Source organism: Mchenga conophoros, linkage group LG18 (assembly GCF_057382185.1).
Source record: "Mchenga conophoros isolate Kocher_MC1m ecotype Shallow Benthic linkage group LG18, M_conophoros_male_GT1.1, whole genome shotgun sequence".
Taxonomy (NCBI): Eukaryota; Metazoa; Chordata; class Actinopteri; order Cichliformes; family Cichlidae; genus Mchenga; species Mchenga conophoros.
Window position 1 is genome coordinate 23,274,159 of NC_140543.1, and position 24,730 is coordinate 23,298,888.

At 42.3% G+C, this 24,730-nt stretch overlaps 1 protein-coding gene across 1 annotated transcript in view; it reads right to left on the reverse strand.

The window, feature by feature from the left end:
* Positions 1 to 236: 236 nt before the first annotated feature.
* The window catches only part of LOC146553790 (ephrin type-A receptor 4-like), a 33,823-nt gene continuing 9,329 nt past the window's right edge, over positions 237 to 24,730 (reverse strand). The window contains exons 6-19 of the mRNA XM_085256068.1: positions 19,747 to 19,902; positions 18,643 to 19,179; positions 16,137 to 16,261; positions 15,833 to 15,992; positions 15,632 to 15,743; positions 14,789 to 14,847; positions 14,475 to 14,588; positions 14,188 to 14,373; positions 14,054 to 14,115; positions 13,652 to 13,861; positions 13,166 to 13,342; positions 10,684 to 10,871; positions 10,299 to 10,484; positions 237 to 7,980 (exon numbers count right to left, since the gene is read on the reverse strand). Of these exons, the coding sequence (XP_085112194.1) occupies positions 7,863 to 7,980; positions 10,299 to 10,484; positions 10,684 to 10,871; positions 13,166 to 13,342; positions 13,652 to 13,861; positions 14,054 to 14,115; positions 14,188 to 14,373; positions 14,475 to 14,588; positions 14,789 to 14,847; positions 15,632 to 15,743; positions 15,833 to 15,992; positions 16,137 to 16,261; positions 18,643 to 19,179; positions 19,747 to 19,902 (2,390 nt within the window). The 3' untranslated portion in view covers positions 237 to 7,862. The remainder of the gene's footprint in view (positions 7,981 to 10,298; positions 10,485 to 10,683; positions 10,872 to 13,165; positions 13,343 to 13,651; positions 13,862 to 14,053; positions 14,116 to 14,187; positions 14,374 to 14,474; positions 14,589 to 14,788; positions 14,848 to 15,631; positions 15,744 to 15,832; positions 15,993 to 16,136; positions 16,262 to 18,642; positions 19,180 to 19,746; positions 19,903 to 24,730) is intronic.

Consider the following 24,730-nt stretch of genomic DNA (forward strand, 5'->3'; position numbering starts at 1 on the left):
ATCGAAACGCAGGTCAACATGATAGCATCATCGTACTATTGTCTGTTTGTTTTCCCAGTTTTATTTTCACATGTTGAGAACCTCTGCTTTGGGGTTACTTTGGTGAAAGTGACCAACTTTTAACCACCAAACGGAGTGAAGACCAGATGTACAGAGGGGCAGGCAGACTTTAAAAAAAAAAAAAAAAATTATAAGTGAGAACAAATAACATAAAAAAAAAATCTGTGTAGCCAAAGTTTGATAGAACAGTGAACAGTACTTTATTCCACTTTGCCATAGAGCACCATAACAGTCAAACATGTACTGGTAAAACATTACTAATCCACACACAAGCAGGCATGTTATCCAGTTTTAACGAATATGGCATGGGTACCGTTTACTGTGCACTGATCCAGTACGTACACTGTACCACTGCTGTACATTCACCTGCAATGGAAAAAGAGTCCTCATTAAAATTCACTACATTTATCTTCTCTTCAAGTGATTATTTTACATCTTACATCACTCTCACCCCCCACTGGTTGTGGCAGATGGCTGTACCTGGTTCTGCTTCAGGTTTGCTCTTGTTAAAAGGGAGTTTGTCCTTCCCACTGTCACCAAGTGCTTTCTTGATTGGTGGGGTTTTCTTGAATCTTAAACCCCAGGTCTATATTTTTGACCATTTGTAGAAACGTGTCTTCATTAGATAAAAAATGGGCTCGCTTGATGAGCCCTAAAACGAAAAAAAATATTCTTTAGTGTGAAATAGTTGCATCAGACCTGCATGATGTTTCCTAGCATGGAGTTTGCATGTTCTCCTAACGTCCGCTTGAGGCTGTTTTGTAAGCTCCAAAGCCAATCACATGCATATTAGATGCACTGGAAACTCTATGACTATCTTTCCTTTCCAATCTATTTCTGCTCCTCCTCTTGCTTTCTGCTCGCATGCAGGCTGGGATAGACATCAGACACCTGTGACTTTGAAAAGTAATATTATCATGGTGATTATCACAAAAAGAAGAAACAAAGAGGTTGGGGAATGAAACATAGACCATAGACGAGGAATAATAAACTAAAAATATTTCGAAATAATTCGTGGATTTAAAGAAACACGGTGGAGCGGCAGCATCTGTACCTGGGGTGAATGGGCCATCACAAAGCTGAGCTTTCATCTGCAGGAAACATAAACAAATGGCTTTGTTCTTTCAAAGCAGAGAGGGGCGAAAGCCAGAACAAACAGGGTGAGTGTGCAGTGTGTGTGTGCGTCTGCACATGCACGTGAAAAGAAGAGAGAAGAAGAGGAGCAGAGAGAGAAAGCAGAGAAAGAGAGATCAAAGCAGGGGGTATGTTTTTGAATCTCTGTGTGGGAGGTGGAGCCTCACCTACCCAGAATGCCTTGCCTCACTCCTTGCAGCCCACTCAGGTTTTTAGGAGCATCACTTTTCTTTGCAGCCAGCAAATTATGATACTACCTCTTCATCAGTCATCTCCAGCTATTCTGAGAGAGTCTTGAAATGGTGACTTGATGTGAAGCCAGTCTCTGATCTGTGATGCATAACCTGTATCTCCCACTCACAGTTCAACACTGCTGACAATGGAGTGATGAAGTGCGCTGGAAGAAAAGTCTACTAAAATCCCAGCTAGAGCCTTGGTTGAATCTTACCATAGAAGATTCCCGCTAAGTTGGATCAGAGCCCATCTCCCCCTTTTTCCAGTCTCATGGCAGGGATCGAAACATCTCTTTTTAACTTGGCGTGAGAAGCTGCTAACAGATGTCTGCGCATCCACGCGGAGGGAATGCTGTGCCCTCTCACACACACATGAAAAGCCTTGAAAGACTCTCCACTGCGTTGACAGTGTCTTAAGGCAGTGTTTATCTTTGGCAGGCTGAAGAAAACAAAGCCATCGATTTCTAATCCTAATCCCCTTCTACTGCTTCTCTCCTATTGATCATCTAGCCATCCTTAATGAGATGGATGAATAAAGGGATGGAGGGCTGATGAAGGACAAAACTTTCCCTGACAGCGTGCTGCCGTGCATCGCCTCTGCCCATGTCTTCTTAATCTGTCTCTTTTGCTCGTGGGGTTCTCGTCAATTTAACGTGGTTTGCGGTGGAACATAAAACAAATCCAGCTTGGTACCTTTGTGGAGCTTTATCAGAACTAGAAGCCAGCAGAGCTGTCAAGGTTTTGCCTGTATATTAAAATGGACTAATGTGGACGAATGCACTGCACACATAGAGGCACAAAGATGCATGCAGAGCAAGATTGGATTGACCACTTATCACTTATTACATTTCTCCTCTGCCCTGCTTAAACAGAGTCAGATAAGCATTCCCCCAACTACCTGATCTTAAATCAGATATTGCTGAAGCTCTGGACTGGATGCTTGACTAGTCCTGTATGTTTCTGTGTGCCAGCTCTCATTGGTTATTTCTCTCTAGAGGTGCATGGGTAGCAGATAAAGGAGAGTGACGTGGATTTGTTCCATACTTATTCCAAATAAGACAAATGTTATATGTTATGTTAGGTTTCAGATTTATTCAAATTATTCAAACAATTTCCTCCTTCAGTTCAATTCAATTCAATTCAATTCAATTCAATTCAATTGAATTCAATTCAATTCAATTCAATTCAATTCAATTCAATTCAATTCAATTCAATTCAATTGGCACCAAATCACAACAACAGTAATCGCAGGGTGTTTTATATTGACAGGTAAAGATCCTACAATAATACAGAGAAGACCTCAGGAATTAGATGAGTCTCTATGAGCAAGCAGTTAGCGGCAGCGGGAGGGGAAAACTCCCTTTTAACAGGAAGATACCTCAGATAGAAAAAAGCTCAGTGAGACACTGTGGGAGTAATGTGAGGAAACAATGATTTGGTCTCCAGCTGAATTTCTAAGTTTGTTGAGTCGAGCACAGAGGAGGGAACATTATGCTTTGGGCTGTTTTTCTGCTAAGGGTACAGGATGATTTCAACATGTTGAGGAGACAATGAATCTGTCCGTGCGCCGCACTGTCGAACCTGGACTAGAACCTCCTTCCCTTAAGCACACTGTAGATCATTTGTGACTGAGTCTTCCAGCATTGCAATAGTCCAAAACATCCTGCCAAGGAAACAAAGGAGCAGATAAGGAAGAAGCACACTAAGGTCATGGAGTGGCCTAGCCAGTCCCCAGAACTTAGTCCTATAGAAAATCTGCAGAGGGAGCTGAAACTTCAAGTTGCCAAGCAGCAGCCAAGAAATGTTAAGGATTTAGAGAATTTATGAGGAACTCCTGAGATTTATGCAAACCCAGTGATCATCTACAAGAAACACCTCTCTGCTATGGGTAAGAACAAGGATTTCTCCAGAAAGTCATGTTAGCTTGTTGATGAAATACTTATTTCACTCAGTAACATGCAAATCAATATGTAACTTTTACGTAATATATTTTTTTTATTGACTTTAGCATAGCTACTAGTCTCTGAGGGGCTATTTTGAAGATATTAAAGGCTTTTTGAAAAACTATAATAAACAGAATTTTGCTCCTGTGATCATAGGTTCGGTCGCCAATAAAGTAAGTTACTACCAAAAGCAACAACGGTATTACAGTCAAATCCATCTAAGACCCCAGTTCACTGTATATGTTTCTATACACTCACAAAGGCTTATTGCACCAAGGGTTGAATCCTTGACCTCCTGCCAATCCTGGAGGCATCATTTATAAGAAGGGTAAACATATAGGCTAACCTAACACACCATGATCCTTGTAAGAAATATTGTTCCATGACCCAATAAAGCCTTTATTTGAACAGACACAATGTCAACACTGAATCAGGTTGTAAAGAACCCAAGAAAGAGCACCACAGGATATTGATGGTGGAGATCCTGTGATGGTATTTGTGTTGATTGTCCGAACCTGTAGGATTAATCTTAATCACTGTGGTATTCCCTTTCTATTGGGTGAGGTCCATGGACGACACCCACACACATTCCTTAGGATTTACTTCTGAGCTCACAGACATCCTGGATTAATCCTAAAGTGTCTACTATCTTCATTAAAAAGGCATAAATTTTTTTAAAAAAGACACAAAGGGGTAATCGAATCATTGCACTGCAACTGACAAGAGTTTCCATCTAAGCAAAACTGAATCTTGTCTTACAAAACGGTTGCTTTGCTTGCAGAACTTCAGAGAAAATCGGGTGGTTTTGGATATTTAATGCATGTCTCTGCAAAAATGGCACCCTGGGGATCGTTTTCCCTAAGTGTGTGATAATGGCTGCAACAGAAGTTATTAATAGCAGGCTAATGTGTGTCAGATGCTACCTGTCCAGCAGCAGCAGCAGGGGAGAGAGAGCGCCAGGACACGAGTGACTGGCCAGCATAATGAGAGGGACATGGGCTGCCAATTTAGGCAGCTGCTTCTCCAGTGGTACTGAATGCTGCGAGTTTGTGTGTCTGGATGTGAGTGTGTACATAAATTTGTCTCCGCTCATTTCTTTTTTTTCTCTGATTTTTATATATACATATATAACACTCAACAGCAGCAGATAGAAATACAGCCACATTCACGCATACGCTCACGGCCTCACATGCACATGTGCACACAGAGGCAACCTCATTGGGCTTACCGTGGGAATGCTTGTGGCACTATGTCAGTTACTGAGGTGATGCTTTTAATCCTGAAACAAATCTAGACTTTGTGTTGTGCGTCTCCAGCTGAGTGTGAGCGAGCGTGCCCGTGTACAAAGCACGATCTCGCTCCCATTAGATTACGGCTGGCTGCACAGCAAAGATACCCCACTGCCACTCCCACATGGAAGAGCGGGTAGGATTAGCTGGCTCTGTACCCACCCTAATCTAGGGACAAAAACCCACAATCGCCTCCCACTGAGACACGTAGACAGAAAGATTCAATTTGATCTGCCCTTCTCGATATAACAAGAGTGTCTTTTAGGGTTAAAATATCTACTGCTCACTCTACCATCAGTCAATGTGGATTCAGCACTAAACTGTGTCCTTTTTATCCCCGTGATTGATCAATTTGACGACAACTCGGAACGCCTACAGGCGACTTTATAGTAATAAATGCAATGAAAATGTAACCTTAAAGTGGTGCATGAAATATCTTTGCTAAAAAAAACTTTGTCATAGACTTCTGGATATGCAAAGGTGAATCTTTTCAAGGGTTTACAGCGATTAGAGCTAAATAAGCTAACGCTAACGTATTGATGGTTCACATCTTAGTGTTTTGACATGCTAACAGTTTGTGCTTGACATTGAACACAAGACAACAAAAGTTAATTGGTCAAAGCCAGAGAGGGAAAGGATCAACATGCTGACACTGGAGCAAAAAACAAAAGATAACATCGTCTTTGAATTACAAATGTTTGCATTAAATTTCATTACTGTCCATTCAACAGCTGCTGATATTTCACAAACCAAGAAGACTCAAACTCCTGAACCTATGACTAATAAACACCTGCCCTACTGGCGGTAAAGTTTTGACTTTACTGATGCTAATTTATCATGACCTTTCCATAGTGGCGATGAAAGTGTCTGAAAAGATGTGCTAAAGGTTAAAATGTGTTGATGTGCCATGTGAAAGCTCCTTAAAAGTAGGGTGCTACGCTTTAAAAGTAGCGTTTGACACAGAAAAACGACGTCTGGCTAATAACACGACGATTTCAAATTAAAAGCAACACAGTGAAGCGAGGAACAAGTCGGACTGTGTTGTTTTAGCGATGATGTCCTAAGAGTGGACTGGAATGACTGAAGCTGAGATACAGTGTTTTCATTACTTAAAAAAAAGTGAGATAAGGGAGAGAAACGGGAACGACTGATGAGAGAGGCTCTTTCCCGTGCTTTTGCCTGATGGCACCACTATAGGAAATATCAGGTAATCACCAAAATCAGCAGGATTCAAATTTCTAAGTGACGACAAAACCAACAGAGTCACCTGCAGAGCACATCTACCAGCTTAGTCACACACGCTACATCCATACAGCCAAGTTTGAAACAGTGGATAGTGAGTTTATTCAACCTTTGAAGAGTTTTTCTTAATAAGACAGCTGCTACTCTGTTTCTTTTTTTTCCAGGTAGAGTTCAGTGCATTGATGCATCATTCCAAAAGGCTACCTGCTAAATGTGGTGTCAGTGTCTCATTATTTGACGAAAGCTGCCTGTTTCATTGCTCCGAGCCAACACAACTCTTTCCCTCTGTCTCTCTCTTCCTCTTTCTGTCTCTTACTCAGAGGCTTCCGCCTCATTAACCACCATCAGCATTTTGCTTGCTGTGTGTGATTTGGACGTACTGAGAGGGAGGCAGGGGGTCGTGTGTGTGTATTCGCTTCTTGGTGCGCAGGCAACTCTCATTAGGACGGAAAAACATTGACATTTTTTGCCAGAATGAAACCCAATCATATCTTCGCCTTTTTTATATATATATCAAAGGGTTCCTCCAATCAACTCGCTGGTGTGTGTTTGCGTGTGTCGCAGTATACACATATATATGCAGTGTATGTTTGTGTGGCGGTGTAGCGGGAGACAGATGTTTGCTGATTTGACATGTTTGCACTGCAGGCTCAGCCCAATTTAGTGAGAAAAAAACTGAAGAAGAAAGAAAGAAACCAAAAAATTTTTAAAAAAGCACGAGGCCACACAGATGCTCTTGGTGACAGCCCACTCTTAATTTTCTCTTCTTTTAATTTAAGTTTGTTTTCTCCTCACAGCTTTTCCTTTCTCCCACTCTGTCTCCTTCTTTTCTCTTCTTCTGTGTCTCTTTTCTCTTTCGTACCCACTCAAACGCAACACTGTGTGCGATAACACCAGCAGACTTTCAGCTGGGTGTTCTTCTGGAGTTGTTTTCCTTGTTACAGGCACCTCTGACTAAGTCTCGACTTTCACAGAGGACACTTTCTTCTGCCAAAACGGAGAAATTATAAACATAAAGAGCCCGGAGAGTGCATTACAGTGAACTTTAAATATATTACAGTTCCAAACTTCTGTTAAAACACAATTAAAAACCTACATACACTGATGGTTTGGCATTTATTGCAATGCAATATGGCACTCATTACAACATTTCTCAGTGTTTCTATTTTACTATGCACAAACTAGATTTTTTTAAAAAAAAAGCTCATAAATAAACAAACTGCTTCATGTATCTATTTCTTAGCATCAAACAAGTGACAAGTACACGGACACCGATGGACAACATCCTAATCTAAATGTTTACTTCAACAGAATCAAAAGTTCATACAGTTTAAAATAAAAACATGAATATAAAAAAGAAAAACACAAGCGAAATCATACAATTGGTTAGCATCATCCTCCTGTATGAAACTAGTAAGAGCTCGTAATGATACATTCTTTCCGGCTTCTCCTGCTCCCTCTTTAACGTTGCATATTAAGGTTATTCAATGATAGCTGACATCTTGACGAGGGAGAATTCATGTAGGATGCACTCACGCTACGCACGCCGCACAAACACACGCACAAACACAGACACACGAGCAAACAAAATACATTTTGTTCAAGTCGAGCACAAAAGCAGCCAAAGGGACAAACTAGGTTGGAAGCCATTCTGCTTATGCACATGTCAGCCTTCAGAAAACAGATGAGAAAAGAGGAGAAGAAGTGAAACTGGATAAGAGGATGAGGCTTCAGTCTAAGCTGCCGGTAGCTCAACGCTATCGGCGACCACGTCCAGATCACGGTTTATAGAAAACTCCACAGGATGGAAGTTCACAAAAAGTGCTGCTTTTCAATCTTCCTTTCTTCCGTCTCGCTTTGCGTTTCTACTGTACGACGCTCCTTTATATTTCCACTGGTGAAAAGTCCCTCTAAAGTGCACAGATGAGGTAAATGAAACAGGTTTGTATCCATTCGCCAGCTCAGACTGGAACCATAGTGTGCTGCATGTGTTGCATTTGAGAGAATATTTCTTGCTGCACACTAGCAATTAGTATGTCCCGATGTGACGGTGTGATTATTCCAAGTCTGTCCATCTCCCTGTGGGTGCACAGACAGAGATAAATGTTCAGACACACAAAGGCACAATATGCAGTATTTAAGGGATAAGGCTGGCTGTTATTTTCTTTTGATCACGAGCCTACTTATTTTAAATTGACCCACACTTTGACTTTCACCACACACAAACATTTGGAGATATTTAGGGTTTTGCATCTGCTCAACTATGCATTTAAATCACTGGGTAATAACAGGCCAGCGGTCTATCAATTAAACTACAGCCGTAATATGAAGAGTTTAATATACTTCATGCCTTTGCACCGCAAACACCATTGTCTCCCAGCACTAAAAGAGTAAAGCAACAAAACGAAGCAACGTAATCAAGAAACCACATGCTAATAAAACAAAGACTGTATATAAAAGATGGCAACTGCAGCTAATGTGATGTCTAACGTGAATTGGTCTGTGGGTTCCCATCTTCGGGGCTTGAAATATTGAAATGATCGCCTACTTGCTTTAAGAAAAAAAAAAAAAAAAAAAGCAGACATGATGAGTGAGGAGTGGGTGTGGCTTAGAAGTCGAGGACACTGCATGCTCACATGTCAATGCAACACGTTCTCATTCCCAAAGCGTAACATTTTATGCTAGGTGACAAATCGTCAGTTTAATACGCTTCCTGCCACCCAACACATCCTTATATTACGAGGTCAGAAAAAGGAGGAAACATGAGAGCCTTTTGGAATGAATCTACACATATATGTTCGTTTAACTTAAATCGCTTTGGAAAACATTAGCTAACGTCATTAAAGTGCTGGTTAAAGTTAGGGATAAGGTTAGAGTTAGGGCTCGAATACATGGCTGGAATGTGTATTACCGTGTAGCATAAGAACGCAGTAGGTCACCTTTCGCGTTACTCAGAAATGCCTCGCCTATATTATGCCTCGGGAGTGAGAACGAGCTAGTCAATGATTTCTCAGTTGGAGTGTAGCCACGTACAAAACATTTCTGCCTTTTACATTTAAATGGGACTAAAATTTACAAAATAAACATTACTCTTTGTTAAAAAAAAGTCTTCGTAATAGTGGTTCAGTTTACAGGTTTATAAATCTAGAAAAAAGATTTGGACCTTTGCTTTTCTGCAACTGGAGTGATTGAACCCTGCTGACTATTAGAAAGAATCCAGCATTTCAGAGCTAAACCTGAAGTGAGGAAGCAGAGGACGATGGATGGATGGATGTGTCACAGTCCCATGTTTTTGAGAAGTTTGTGACATTTTTAGTTTTTAACTTCCTTTGGTTTTGGGTTGTTTTGATTTTGTGTTCTGGTTCTTGAGTTAATTTATTACCTTTATAATCCCCCCAGCGTTTCCCTCTTCCTTCTCTCTTCCTAGTAACTCATGCCTTACACGAGTTGTGTATCGTCGTCTTTCTACTTTTATCAGTGTTATTTGTCGTTTGGTTAATCCCTAGTTAACATTGAAGGTTAGTTTTTATTTCTTTTGTTTCCATCTTTGTGATTCTCTATTTATTCCTGCTTTGTTTCACCTGGGATTCATTATTTCCACCTCTATCCTGCTCCCTCCTGTGTTTTGCTGTGTAATTAGCTCACAGCGTATTTATAGTCATTGTCTTCTTCTCCGTTATGACGCATTTTTATAATCTCAGCTGTTTCTGCTTGGTTCTAGTTTTATGCTTAATTTTTACCCTTTAGACTCTCTGCCAACAAAGGCTCTTTTGCTTTTTACCTCCCCTGCCTCTGTGCCTCACGCTGGGTTTGTCTCATCACCATTCATCACAGAAGGTTGCATCCTTCTTTTATATACAGTCTACAAATGCAAAACAGGTCTGTTTTAATGCCATTAAGAGTGAGTGCGAGCTAAACTCGCTGCTAATGAGAACACCCAATTAACACAAAAAGAAGCATTTGTAAGATTATGAGGTGACACTAGCTTTTTAAATGATGTAATGTTATAGTCATGAGTAGCTTTTATCACTCACTTTCCCCCCTAATTATGTTTCTGGTTAAACTAAACAAGGCTTACAAACAGTAGGTACTTTAAAAAGACTGTAATATGGATCATCACTGACGTTTTTCAGTTAATAAGCATTGAGATCATTAAAGTGTTAAATATTACAGGACAGAATGAAAGCTGCGATTATACAGAATAAATAAATTTCTTACACCCTGTTTCAGCTTTTCATGACACTGAATTTTGATTCAGAAATACGAGTGGGTTTCTGTTGCTAGTTTTAACTCGATTATGCCCAATGCTTAAAAAAATCACAGATTCCATTTTTAAGACATTTTTAATGCCAGAGTGGCTCCTATTTCAATCCATTTTCACATGAAGGTACACTTACTGGTGTGTGAGAGCCAGAAGACTGTCAAGGCTGGTGTAACCCGCTGCTGCAAGGGTGTCTCTGTACCTCTCCAACCCAATGGACTGCAGCCACTCACACAGCGACCACTCGGGCACACACATCTCCGGTATGACCGCCACACACACCTCTGAACCCACCCCTGACTCCAGTATTGTGCCTGTGGGTCTATATGTGCAGAAAAAACAGCAGGTTGGTGGCGGCAAGGGACTGAAATAGGAGTGTGAAGTCATAACTGAAGAAAAAAAATCATAAAGATGTGGGAGTGGGTGTGAGCACAATATGAATGTGGATATGTGTGGATGTGCATGTAATTGCTACTTTGCTTGAGGAAATTTCTGTCTTTGCTTTCGTGCACTGTAAGTACCTTTCCCCTCCTGTCCGGCGCAAAGTCCCAGGGTTGCGTATGAGTTTATCCAACATGTTGAGGATCTGGCTGAACGTGGGTCTCTCTGCTCGATCCCTCTCCCAACAGTCCAACATGAGCTGGTGCAGCACCACAGGGCAGTCCATGGGCGCAGGCAGTCGGTAGCCCTCTTCTATTGCTTTGATCACCTAAAAAAGGTTTCACATTGTTATCAGAAAACCCAAAACCCAAGATGTTCCAAAAATTTGGTCACGTGAAAATTGTTAAACGCAGACCAAACACAAGAAAATGTGAAACTGCACCTGTTTATGTTTAAATGGTCATTTGAAGCTATAAGATGAGCTTTCCTGATTACTTAGCAGCTGACTTGGTTAGCATTGGTAATTATCCTCATGCAGAGCACAGTTCATGTGTTGCTTTTTAAGAAGCATAAAACGTCCATTTACTAATTGTCCTTCTTTTCAAAGCAGTAGCATCAGCTGCTTATCTGTTAGCTTTTATGGTAACAGCCTGTCATGTAAATTCTAGCCAAATAACCCGGGTTACACTCTCACTGAATGGGCGCTACACTAATCTACCTAATGACAATGTGTAATGTTCACCATGTTCATCATCTTAAATTTGGATGATAGCTTTCAAACATTTAGTGACCAACTTTGACCCGCTCTTGCTTTTCTGCAGCTCCAGAAAAAATAAGGATGACAAATATTATTATGATTCATTCTCTGTGAACCACAAATATCTGGGTAAAATATTATGGCAACCCATCTAAAACTTGTACAGTCACTTAGCTAAAAAAAAATGCTGTGGTGTATACTTACTGTCAGAAAACACTTTTTTTTAGACTTTTAAATAAATCTGTGGTTTTTGTAAGGAAATGATGAAAATCGTGCGACTGCCGTTTAAACTTCACCAATAGCAAAGCAAATTCTTCTCCCTGAAGATTTATTACTCGCTTGTTGTTTTCCAAATGGTTCCCAAAGTCGTCTCACCACTAACTGCGATTGATTTTAATTTCCTGCAGATGTGTGCAGCTCTGCATTTTCCTGTGTGCAGTGCAGATATCAAGCAGCACATGTCTGCAACACAATCTGTAAACCTTTGCGATACTAAAATGCTACTCAAAACCCGTCTCGGTATGAAAAGTATAGCCGGGATATTCATAAAGAAAGAAAACAAAGTTCACTTGTTTCTGTTAGTGAAGTAAGTTTATAATATAAATCTATGCACTACAAAAAATAAGCTAATAAAGTGCATAGTGCACCTCTGCTTGTGCAAATTTCCCCTTTTAATACTTGGACAAAATAAAAATCAACTAAATATCCAAACAGTGCTGCAGATGAAATCCATCACATTGCAGACATGTCCACAAGTCATCTTAGTTGTTTCAACTACTCCAAATGAACTCTGTAACACCATTTTTCTTCATATGTCGATAAAAGTTTACAAAGTACAGCCGACTCGGTCGGTATCTCCTCGAACAGATCAAGTAATATTTTACATCCATTTCCCCTTCTATTACTGGCTTACAACACTGAAAGCACATTTGCAGCGCATGATGATATATAATTTAATCACTTCATCTCTTTACCCTCTCCAGTGTAATTAGCGTATGAATTCTTGAGCTATGTCCAAAAAGCTTGTTCTATGAGGTCACAGTGACGTTTATCCAGAAAATCAGTCTAATCCAAGTAAACATATGTAATGAAATCCTTTCCCGCCATAGTGACCTTCACCTTTGAACGTTTGTGCCAGACTTGAAAAAAATTCCCCTGAGGGCATTCCTGAGATATCATGTTAACAAGTAAGAGAGAGACTAATGATGGATGGAAAAGCAGAAAACATAGTGCCTCCAGCTGCATCTGTCGCTGGTGCAGAGTCCTAAAAACACAATTACTGCCTGGCTTGGCTGAGGAATGACTCTAAGCAGCCAATTCATATATGTCTCAATATTTATCTTCAATAAAACGTCCTCTGATTGCTTTCAACTTACCCAAGGATCTCAAACCCAAATTTTGCACTTTTTTTTGCATTTTACAAACAGCACAGAGGTCAAAGACACTGCTCAGAGAGAAGTGCACAGAGGACAGTTTATTTTTGTCTGAAATATGCAAAAGAAGTGGGGTGTGTTGTGTAGACGGGGTTAATTTAAGTCCCATTTCCTGTGTGAACATTAGCAAAAGTTTAATTTGACTTCTAGAGAAAGTCACAGCTCACAACTTGTTTGCGAAAATTCTAATTAATGTTAATGCTTGTGGCTCAGAAGCTGTAGTATATGTGTATATGTCATTTTAGCTTCAGAGCTGATCACATGTCCAAAAACACAGCTTTGTGTTACATCACATAAGCCATTGTTTTTACTTTCACTCTTTCTTCGAGGATAAAGATCATTCACACTCATCAAGAATTCCAGCATTCTTTTTCTTTTTTTCTACAAGGCATCGCATGGATTCAATAATTATTAATTATTAAAATTACTCACATCTTGGTTGTTCATGTCCCAGTAGGGTCTCTCTCCATATGAAACCACCTCCCACATAACGATACCATAACTCCACACATCGCTGGCTGTGGTGAACTTCCTGTAGGCTATAGCTTCTGGAGCAGTCCATCTGATGGGGATTTTCCCCCCAGGAGAAAGATAAGTCCCAGTGGCCTCCTAAAACAGCAGTAAAAGTCACACTGGTTAATTGAATAATTTATGTTTTTTATGATTTCATTTAATCAGTCGGGGGCGAAAAAACCTCCTCACTGCTAATGTTTATTGCTCTAAGCGTCGCTCTTTCAGCGGCGTCTATTCATTTGATGAATTCTACAGCTTTTTGGCCGCCTTTAACAACAAATGTGTGAACTGAAGATGTGATAGCACATATATATATGAAATATGTAAGTGATAAAGAATAATGAATTTGCAATCATTAAAAGCAAAGCATTGTTTTAACATGAGGAAAATAACAGTGTGTCTTACCCTTGCAGTGTAGGCGGCCTCTGGGTCGTCCTCCAGAACTCGGCTCAGGCCAAAGTCGGACACCTTACACACCAGGTTGCTGTTCACCAGGATGTTTCGTGCTGCCAGGTCTCTGTGCACGTAGTTCATGTCTGACAGGTACTTCATACCTGAGGCGATGCCGCGCAGCATGCCGACCAGCTGGATCACTGTAAACTGGCCGTCATGTTTCTGAAATGGTACAATTGCAGAGACAGGAAGGCAAGTTAACACAGACACCCACAGCTAGCAGTACAGTCATGACTGACTGCATTTCATCTGTGATTTAAATCTTTTTTACCACATTTTGTTAAATACAACTCAGAACCAAAATTTATATTCATTTCATAACAGGAGATGACAGCGTAATAAAAGGGCCCATACCCGAAGAAATGCATCCAGAGATCCATTTTCCATATATTCTGTGATGATCATCAATGGTTTACCTGAAGAGGTAAAGAGTTTTATAAATATCAAGCAAAATCTCCACACTGAGTTCTAAGCTGAGCACTACTCACATCTCGTGACGACACCCTCCAGCCTGATGATGTTCGGGTGGTCAAACTGTCCCATGATGGATGCCTCAGACAGGAAGTCCCGCCTCTGTTTGTCAGAGTATCCTGCCTTCAGACTCTTGATGGCCACATAGATCTCCCTCTTCCCCTGCACACGCAGCCGACCGCTGCACACCTCCCCAAACTCTCCTACACACACACACAGAGATAGCAAAAACAGCAGCGTCAGCGCCAAGTAAGCATGTGTGTGTGGGTTTGTGAGTGTGCGCGAGCACCGATGCCAGGCTTACCCATGCCAATAACCTTCTCAATGTGAATACTGCTGACATCAATCTCTTTGGCAAACTCGTGGATGGCCTGATCGGGGTCTTCATAGGTGAACGGGTCCACATAGATTTTCACTCCTGCAAAGGTAGGAGAGGCGGGAGAGGAGACGAGATGAAGGAGGAGAAGGAGGGATGCAGAGGAGGGTGAGAAATTGTTGTATAACTGCATATGTTATGTAAATATCTTTTGGCGGTATGCATATAAGATGTGCAGGTGGATCTGAAGGAATAGTTGGAGAAACAGCATCCACGAGACCTTACGTGCACATATGCAGTACCTGGGTTAAGATGTTTCTCTTCCTCCGAGTCCTGCTTTGTTTTACTGTACTTGCTCCTCCTGATGAGACATAAATGAGGGACAGACAATGAAGATAAGTGAGCTCGTAGCCATCTTTTTCATTTATTGGGTCTTTTGTGCTGTGATTTTTAGTCATTTGACCTGACAAAAGGCCACGTGTGTCACACTGCTTTTAACTTTGTGTGCTTTCTCTTCTAGCAGGGCTGTGCCTTTCGCTGGATTTTCAAGGATTTGCCGCAACAGAAAGCAGTGACAATGAGGAAGGCAGAGCAACGGGCTGCAGGAAAGCATAGAACGACCAGATCAAAGCATTTAAGCGAGAGAGGGAGGAGGCACAACGCCTCAGGTAGCGCAAGATAAAAGGTGTTTTCCATTAAACAAAGAGACTGTCAAAAACACCTTTGTGTCTGAGCAGGTGTGTGCGTGAGTGTGTGTGTGTGGGCATCTGCGCATGCTGGTGAGGGTGCACGCCAGCGGAAGCTGACACACATGCTATGTTGCTGAAGAGACTGTAATGACAAGTCAGGGACAAAGGGATTATCACTGTCTCCACTTTAATCCCTTTTAAAAGCTTCAGGTAACACACACACATTATTTAGGCCCACAATAGCAGGGGAACTGTGGCTGTTGTTTGTGTGCGCTGAAGCAGTTTGGTCAGAAGCAGTAGTTAACAGAAAGGCTGCACTCGTGTTGACGTCAGCTTTGCACTGATGAGAACTTTCTAGCCGGCCTAACAAGTCTATAGGTGTGTATGGCTACTGGATCTTTTGTGTTTGTATGTCTGTGTTGCTGTGTGTGTGTCTGTGTGTGTGTGTATATATACCTGCGACTAATGATGAAGACAGCTGCAGATATCAGCAGTAAAATTCCAACCCCGCTGACAGACAGCAGCAGGAAGGCAGAGTTGACTCCTTCTCCAATCAGAGGGAAGGGATCTAAGGAGGAAGGACACAGAAGTCACCAACCAAAAAGTGATAGCTGCTTCTTTTAAAACTCCCACTACTGAACGGCGCTGTTTGAATACCTGAATTTGTGGAGAATTCGAAGGGAGTGCTGAACTCTCCATATCCAGCAGCTGTGCGAGCGCGCACATGAAACACGTAAACAGTGAGGGGGTTGAGACCCGTGACATCGACACTCCGAGAGAAGGTCCTCATTATGCGGTACGACCTCTCTCTCTGATCCTGATTAGCCGGGACAAAAAGAAGGGTATCTATTCAGTGTCTGAATGCAAATCCATCCTCACCATCAGTGCAATGCGAACAGCGAGCCGGCATATTGACATTCCAAACAGCTGCCTGAGCTGAATTAACCTGCGGGCAGCTCACCTTTTCATAGAACTTGACCTCGTACTCCAGGATGACCCCGTTGGGTCGATCCGGCTGTTGCCACGACAACGACAAACTGTGCCTGGTGACATCAGTGGCTTGGATAGACGACACTGGAGAGGGTGCTGAGAGGAGAGAAACATGATGAGAACTAATACAAAGACAATAGTCTAACCCACTGTTTCTCAAATGATACTCATACCCCTAGGGGCACTTCAGAGTACTGCAGGAGGTACTTTTTTTCCCCTAAATGGTAATTTAATGATATATGAGCCAAACATATTTTAGCAACAATTATTTCAATAACAAAAGCTCGCTGAACTACATTTCATTTTCCATATTCCTATTTTCATCCAGCTGCCGCAATACCTCACAGAAGGAAAAAGCACCAAGTACAATCCCGTCTACTGTGAGCACAGAACCACATCCAGATATTTAATGACAGACGAAAATCGTGAAAATGGTACAGAGTTTCAAGCGTAGCACAAGTACAGACACCACAGAAAAAGAGGTGATCCATATATTTGTGCTAAGCTTCTCTTTGTGTAATGACTCTGATCAAAACAAAGCAAAGACACCGACTGTGCCTGGAAAAGAGTTTGATCGCTGCAGTTGCCTCTCTGGCACAGAAAATGACAAAAATCCTCAGTGATGCACGAGTCCCTGTTTGTTACTAAATCTGAGGTGCAACCCACAAGAAAGACTCGGTTCAGTGAAATTCCGTCTGTCTTTGGTGGATTTCCACCACTTTTGCAATCGGTAAATGCAAAATGTAACGGTTTGTATTTTTATTAACTGACACTGACACTTTTACATCATATTGGCCTTGAAATATTTTAAATAGTTTACATTATTTAAAGAAAGTTTGAGGAGCATCAGTATAACATATGCAGAATGGCAAGCTGAATATGCTCTAATGCTGATTCTAAGGTGAACCATATGATAGTTTGGCGTCACTGAACACAGCTCAGAATGGCTGTTTATCAACAGTCCCATTGACCCAGTGCACCTGAGAACTGACCTACATCTCGTTCCTTCCTATTCCACAGAGACAAGCTCCATTCTGCACTCTCTCCCCTTAAATCCCTCCACATTTCCCTCCTTTTAACTCTCTCTTTGTCCTCCTTTGTGGCTGCTCATACGATATCGAGCCATATGGTAGTGCAGGTTGGGCTTGACAGATCCCAGGCACACTCTCATGCTGTGCACACGCTGCTAAGTTATTTCCCCGGGGCACCTGGAACCAGGCAGGTGCGCTGCTTTCTAAATGCCACCGTAAAGACTTACAGCAATGACAGTTGAGATGTAACAGCATCAAAAAAAGAAAGAAAGAAAAGCAAACGCTGAAAACTAATGGAGAGCATGTGCGAGGAACGCCACACACCAGCTGACACCTTCACAACTAAAATGAAACACTTCATAAAATGTGAGTGACTTTTCAAATAGTTTTGCGGTTAAGCATTTTAGGGCAAAAAAAAAAAGAGGAAAATCCCACCCTTTGGTACGCCGGCGCTGTTGAGTGTCGACACGATTCTGCTCAGTTATTTAAGTGTGGCGATTTACTTTTTATTGCATCCGTTTCCCCCTTTAACCAACTCTCTCTATTTGTTTTTAAGTCTGTGATTTACATTTTCCAGAATGCTTTCTGACATCCTCTTGAAAACACCCCTATAATTAATTCAGCTGTTGTTAGGTGTAGGAGGACAGAGTAATAACTATGGCAACTGTGACAGTGATAGTAAGAGAACAAGTTTCCGGCTGGAAGAGAGCACGACACGGGCCTTGTCGTGTGTTTCTCCATTAACAACTTAACCAGTTTTCACACATGAAGCCTGAACAACGTGGAGACAATGAAGCCAGGATGACATTAAAAGTAGTAGTCTGCTTTTAGATGTGATCTCACTACCAGGATACTGTTTAACCAAGGAGCTAAACAAAGTATTCCTAAGTAAAGCATGCAGGAGGCAGAGGGGCAGGAGACAGGACCGCTGGCTCACTGTGAATCCACCAGATCATTACCTGCTAAATTCTTGCAAGTAGCTAAATTAAAATATCCCATTGTGTGGTACATTTGCGTTCTCACATACAGAAAGGTTTAGCCCCACTGGCCGTCATGTTTCTGCTTCTCACATGTTATCCAGAACCTTCTCAATTTTCAAATGAAACTGTGTTTTCCATTCATTGCAAACCAATATGTACCTTTACTTCCTATCACAAGTGGGAAAATTGCCATTGTTTTACAGCTTTAAAGTGCTTACAGCAGATGCTACTTTCAATACACACAGATGCAGTATACCTACATGCAGAGCATGTGCATATCTGCTTGTGCAATCTACAGTTTTGAGCTTTACTCATGCGACCGAACTTCCCGTAGGCCTTCGCACGCACTGAGTAGCGGCTTGTATTCTGCTGACCCACTTACGGACAACATCTATAAGCAGATTTTGTGTTACAGTCAACAATCTGACAAACAGATTTATCACAAACAAACACTTCTCTTTCTCACCAGCTTGGTTGGTGGTGACGCTCACAGACACGCTCTGTGCTGCCCCTGCACCACTGGCCTGGGAAACCCCATTGCGCGCATGGACAATGAAGGTGTAGTGCGTGTGGGCCCTGAGCTCGCTCACCACCACCCTGGTGGTCGTGAGGCCCGTCTGACCGGGAGAGAAGAGCACATCTGAGCCGCAGGGCGCGCAGAACTGAGAGCTGGAGACGGAGCCGCCGGCAGAGCCAGGCCGGGGAAAATCTCCAGGCCTGCTCTGGAAGACACCTCTGCCTAGATGAGAAGCTTCGGGTCCCACAATCCCCTGGTCTGACTGCATTCCCAGCCCACTATGCTGAGCCTCAGGCTGAGAGATGCTGCGATTCCTAGGAATGGCTCTACCACCAGTGTGGCTGTGGCTCCCAGTCTGACAGATGAGACACTCCAGACTGTAGCTTGTGTCACTTCTTCCTCCCAAACGATGAGGGGGGGTCCATTCCAAGACCACTGAGGTCTCATTCACCACCGAAATGAGCTGCTGTGGGGCTGATGGTGGCTCTGAAAGAAGAGCGTAAGGGGTGGGGGGAGGGCATAAACATAAATGAAATCAACCATATACTGTGAATGTGTGGGGCTTCTGGCACAGCCTAAAATGCAGACATCTGGCATTAGACTGAAAATCATACGGCTGTGAGATGTTTTTGATGGGGTTGATGTTTTCGTCTGTGGCCTTTATTTTTTTGTATGTGTGCCTGAGAGATTGTGTGTATGTGTTTTTGCTTTTCCCAGGCCAAGAAAACCATGTGCTGTATATAGGCATAATTACGCTAACCAAGGCCACCAAGTCTGTCACACAGAACCTACTCATAGACTTACACAGCGACAGAGAAAGGGGGGGAGCATTTATTCACTTCCTGATGTCTTTAGTTATCACTCCCTAACAGAATGTAGATGGTGGCTTAGTCATAAGGAATGGGATTGTGAAACAGGAGTGGCATTCAGACACATTTGTGTGCCACTCCTGTTTGTTAGAGATATAGACTTTGGGTAAAGACGGCTGTGCTTATTGCTTTTGTTTGTGCAAATGCATACACGTATCGTTTGTGTCTGCGTGTGTACTCTTACGGGTACAGGCCATGGAGGGAGGGTCAGTATCAGCACGGAAGAATCCAGCATGGCAATCACAGATAGTTGCTCCATCTCTGAGTGAGTGGCTATGTGGAGGACACTTGGCACATCCTGGATCTGTAGACTTGGCCTTGTAGAAACCAGCACGACAGGCTGCAGAGACACAGAGAAAGAAAGATTCCATTTGAAACATCTGCATTAAAAAAACAATGATAAAAACAGGCCACACTGTCTCAAACATGAACATTAGTTTTTGGAGAGCACAAAAAACTGCATTTGCATTGCTCCAGGTGCACTGCTGTGCTGGTCCACTACTTCGTAACATAAAAACGCTGACCTCATGCATCACACCTTCCTCCCACCCTTGCTTTGTGAATGAGTATTTTCAGAGGTGAAACATGTCTGAACCTCACTATTTTTAGCTCACTATGTGCTACAAAGAATAAAGGACAACTTCAGATGAAATTAAATTCATTTTTTAAAGTGTTCTTGAGGAATTATTCTCCAGGCTTTTTGAAGGTGTCTCAGGATTTCCACATTGGCAACTTCTTCACTCATTTTCAGTCCAGTCTTTCTACCTGACCATTTTCAGGGAAATAATCTTCTGCTTGCTAAGTCAACACTGACCTATCATTCAAGAATAAAAGGCACCTAACTCAAAGGACAAACCAGTGTTGTGTCTAGACATAACAGACAACCTGGCAAAGCACCAATTTCATATTCTATCATTAGCACGTTGTTACTAGCAACCTAGATGCAAAAACACATTGTTTTTTCCCCATTTCTTTAGTTGAATCTATGAAGACATTATCACAATTTGAGAAGCATAACATAGAATCTTTCCACCAACAAGGTGACTCCCAAAGAGCTGTTAGCTGAAAAAACCTGATATGGCTGGACTGAAAATCAGTGGCAACAGGTTCGAATTTAAAATTGTGCTCTCCGATGCATCCATCAGAGTGTAAATGTTATATGGAAAGCACTTAAGCAAAAAAATGTATTTGTATAAACGAGGTATGTTGTGTAAAACAGAGGTTGCAGAACGAGTAGAAAAGCACTATCTCTTAGTATTTACCATGTACCCAGCAAAATATAGAGAAATAAAGGGTGCTTCAAACTTTTGCACAGGGCTGTATATCTAAGTGGTGTTAAGGTTCAAAAATATTGGGGATGGACACCAGAGGAAAAACCACAATAACAACACTGGTCCGGCCGGGTTGAGTCAAACGATGATTTTAATGAACACACGCGTGGGAGATGGACACTGATGCAGACAGCCTCAAAATCTCAAAATGGTGGAGCATTGCTCAAACTTTTATAGCCTCTGGTGCCTCCACCTTATCATACAAAGCCTAAACATTCACATGCTTTCTCTCACACAGCGCCTAAGCTACGACCTTGGCTCCCTGTTTATCTGCTCCTGCTGAAATGGGGCAGAAAACTCCAGCACACTCTGTTCTCTTCTACTCAGACAAATTAGATTTCTTATAACTCAGCAGTATAATGCATCATAAAACAATATCATTCATTCACAACAAGTCAGCAGTTTAATGTAATGCAAATCAGTTTAACTAATGCAATAGTTATCAGCTTCTTCTAATTCAGGAGAATAATGCAAACTAAAACTACATAATAATTCACAATCTTTAATTCGGGGTATAACATGGCATAAAATAATATTATAATCTAACAGTGGAGAAAATAATTGTGTTGTTTTAGTGTTAACCTGTCTGGGATTTATGCAGTTCGCTCTGATGTTGGCTCCGACTGTGCGCCCAGTCACACAGGTGGCATTATGCAGTTTTCTACATTTATTACATGCCAAACACATCTAGTTTAAAAATCAGTTCATGAATTCAATTCATAACTTCTAATAAATTTGAAATGAAATGTATAAATTCTTTATAGGCAGTGAAATACATTCTGAGCGTATTAGATTCCAAATATACACCCAATAATTTTTGGTGTGAAACGTTGTGCAAGATATCTTTACAAACATATTAATAAATAATGAGATTATAGGAGTTAAAGTCCACCCCGCGGCAGGCTGCAATTAGTGCTGTCAACATTTACTTCCAAGGTCCTAACCCTTGATACAGTTCTTTGTTTTTGCCTGTATTGAATGCTTAGAGAGCCTTTGCAAAATTCAAACTGACAAGCGGAGTAGGTTTTTCCTTGGACAGCGTTTTGATCCGAAGACAAACAACTGCTAAGGAAAAATCTGGAGAGAGAAACAGATCCAGCGCGAGGGGGGAGGGGCACGTTGACTTCTTTTATCTTTAACTTTGATGAGCAAAGAAAGGAACACCTAAAAGAACACTTACTGATCAGCTCCCACTCACACGCAGAAACCAGAAACACTAGAACTGAATACATCAAAACTCCTCAGCGCCGGCAGCCCACACAAATATAATTGACATTTAAATATATGAAAGAGGAGAAACAGAGAAGGAGAGGGGCTGAGAGAGAGACAGAGGAAGAGTGGAGGGAGATACATCTTCTCTCTGTATACCAGGGAGTTCATGCATTGACAGAACAACAATACAATAAATGAGTGCATAATTATACTGCTTGACATCCACTGGTGAAGCAAAAGAGATGGCAAGGCATGGCTGCTTAGAGCAATTTCTTCTCTCTCTTTACTGTCAGAAGGAAATCCTTTATTTGTTTCCACTGCAATCATTTTTTCAACACCTTCTTTTTTCATCATCACACCCTATTCACTCTCCTTCCTCGATCCCACCGTCTTTCCCAATTCTCCGCTTTTTTCCCCCCCAGCCCTTTTCACATTTGCACAGGGAGATGAAGACATCCCAGTGAGAGTGGATAGGAATCTGGGAATGATGTGTGTGTGTGCGTGTTTGTGTTTAAGTGCGTTAGTATGCTTTATGACACTCTCGTCGGTAGATGAGAGGGAGGAAGTCTCCTCTGTAATCTACTCAGACCAACCATCCTGCCCCATCTGTGTGAGCCTCCACAGATTTGCTCTTTCACACACTCATTTGCCCTCCCTTTCACATTTCACAGTCTCCCTCCTTCGCTCCCCATGCACTTCCTCCTCGACCTCCACTTATCTGTCTTTCTCCGATAACTCTTCTCCATACATCGCTCTCCTCTCGCAGTATCAAGCCACGAGAAACCTTTGAAGCGTTGGCTGGCATTCTTTATACCCCCATATCGATACCAGGGGTGCCGCGCACAAGTACACACAGCTGAAAACTACTCGGTCGAAACCTGTAAATTCATAAAACGGCTGATAAGAACGGCTTTCATGTGGCGAGTGACTCATCGTGTTGTGGCAGTTTAGACAATAAAGTGCAAGATAAAAATACAGTCATTCTCCAGCTGTTCTCCGCATTCCTTTATCAACAGTGTAGGTAAGACAGAAAATTATCTGAACCTCTGAGGAGGACTTAGAGGTTGATTACAAGGCTCAACAAGAATCTGCCAGGGGGGTAGCACACTGCTTTTTGTTTCTGTCCCATCTAATCCTCCATCCTCCTCACAAACAAAGACGACACGCTGAAGGGGGGAGAGAAAGAAGCAAGCAAGTATTTGAAGCCATAAACTTCCTTCAGCGCCCTCTTATGTCTCTATTCTCTCTTTTCTCTGTAGTCTTTTGTGTCTCCTTTAGCACCGGTTACTGGAGGAGGGTGGGTTTTTGGTGACCTGGAATGAGAGCCCATGAGGGTGTCATTAACCCGACATTAACCCTACGCTACCGAAGGCCGCGCGAGAGCTTGGGTTTGACCGGTAAAGCAGCAGCGATAGGGAAGCACGCTTACTGATAAGGTGGAAATTTGAAAAAAAAAACAAAGACGCGTGTGTGTGTGTGTGTGTGTGTGTGTGTGTCTGTGGGCACATTAACATTCTGCCTGTTAGACAGGACGATAATTACAAAGCAATCAGCTGTTCGGCTGCTTGAGACAAGCGAGACAAAGTGACAGAGTGTAAAGGATTGGGAAGGTTGACTGGGAGAGGCAGCACGAGAAAAACACTGACAAGAAGCGAAAGATAAAGAGATGAAGAGAGGGGAGACGAAGTGAGAGGGAGAAGGGAGAGACATGCAGGAGAAGGTGCCCTTTGATTACTATCAGCATTGTCTTCATTTGCATATGCATTCTTCTGCTACCCAAAATGCAAATGCAGCTCATTCCAAATCCAACTAAAAGCCTCGTCGGCACACTGCGTGCATGCATGTGTGTGTGTGAGGGTGGGTGTGTGTGCGTTTGCGTGAATTCTCCTTGACCCCGTGTTAGCTGTCATCGTCCCTTGGTTCTTCCCAGCAGAGGGGTGGAGATGGAGGAAGTACCCCTCACTGCTCCGGTCTGACACCTGTCTGTGTGATGGATGGAGGGAGGGATGGATTGACGGATTGATAGACCGTCACGCGAGAAGGAGGGACGCTGTTAATCGCAGGGGTCATGCCCCATTTTAATTAACGCCCAAGGAAACGCTGGGGGAAAGGCTGGAGATGAGGCTGAAGATAGGATCGGATCCTTACCCTTTTCAAGTGTAGGACTTCCTAGAATGGACCGCCTGGCTCCAAAATCAAAGTTCCCCTGTAGCCAATTTTAGCTTGTATTTTACAGGGTCAATGGAGTCTTGCATTTAAAACGTCAAACGAGGCTGCAGCTTTAAGTTTGTCTAAATTTAAATATTCACATAAACTGGTGGTCTGAAGCGAGAAGTGTGTGGATTTGTGAGTGTGTGTGTCTGCCTAAAGCCAACAGTGTTGAACATTAGCATGTGAAAGGGACTCTGCAACAATAACCCCCCCTCCCTATCAGACACACATCACCCCCTGCCACCACCACCACCATAGCAGCAGCAACACCCCCACCCCCTGACTGTGGATCGGGGAGAGGAGTTGGAGAAGGAGGGATAATAGGAGCAAGACAGAGAGGGAGAGCGGAGCTTGTGCCCATGCCAGGGAGCTACAACACAGCCTGGTGAAGCTGGCAAACCTCCTGTACATTAA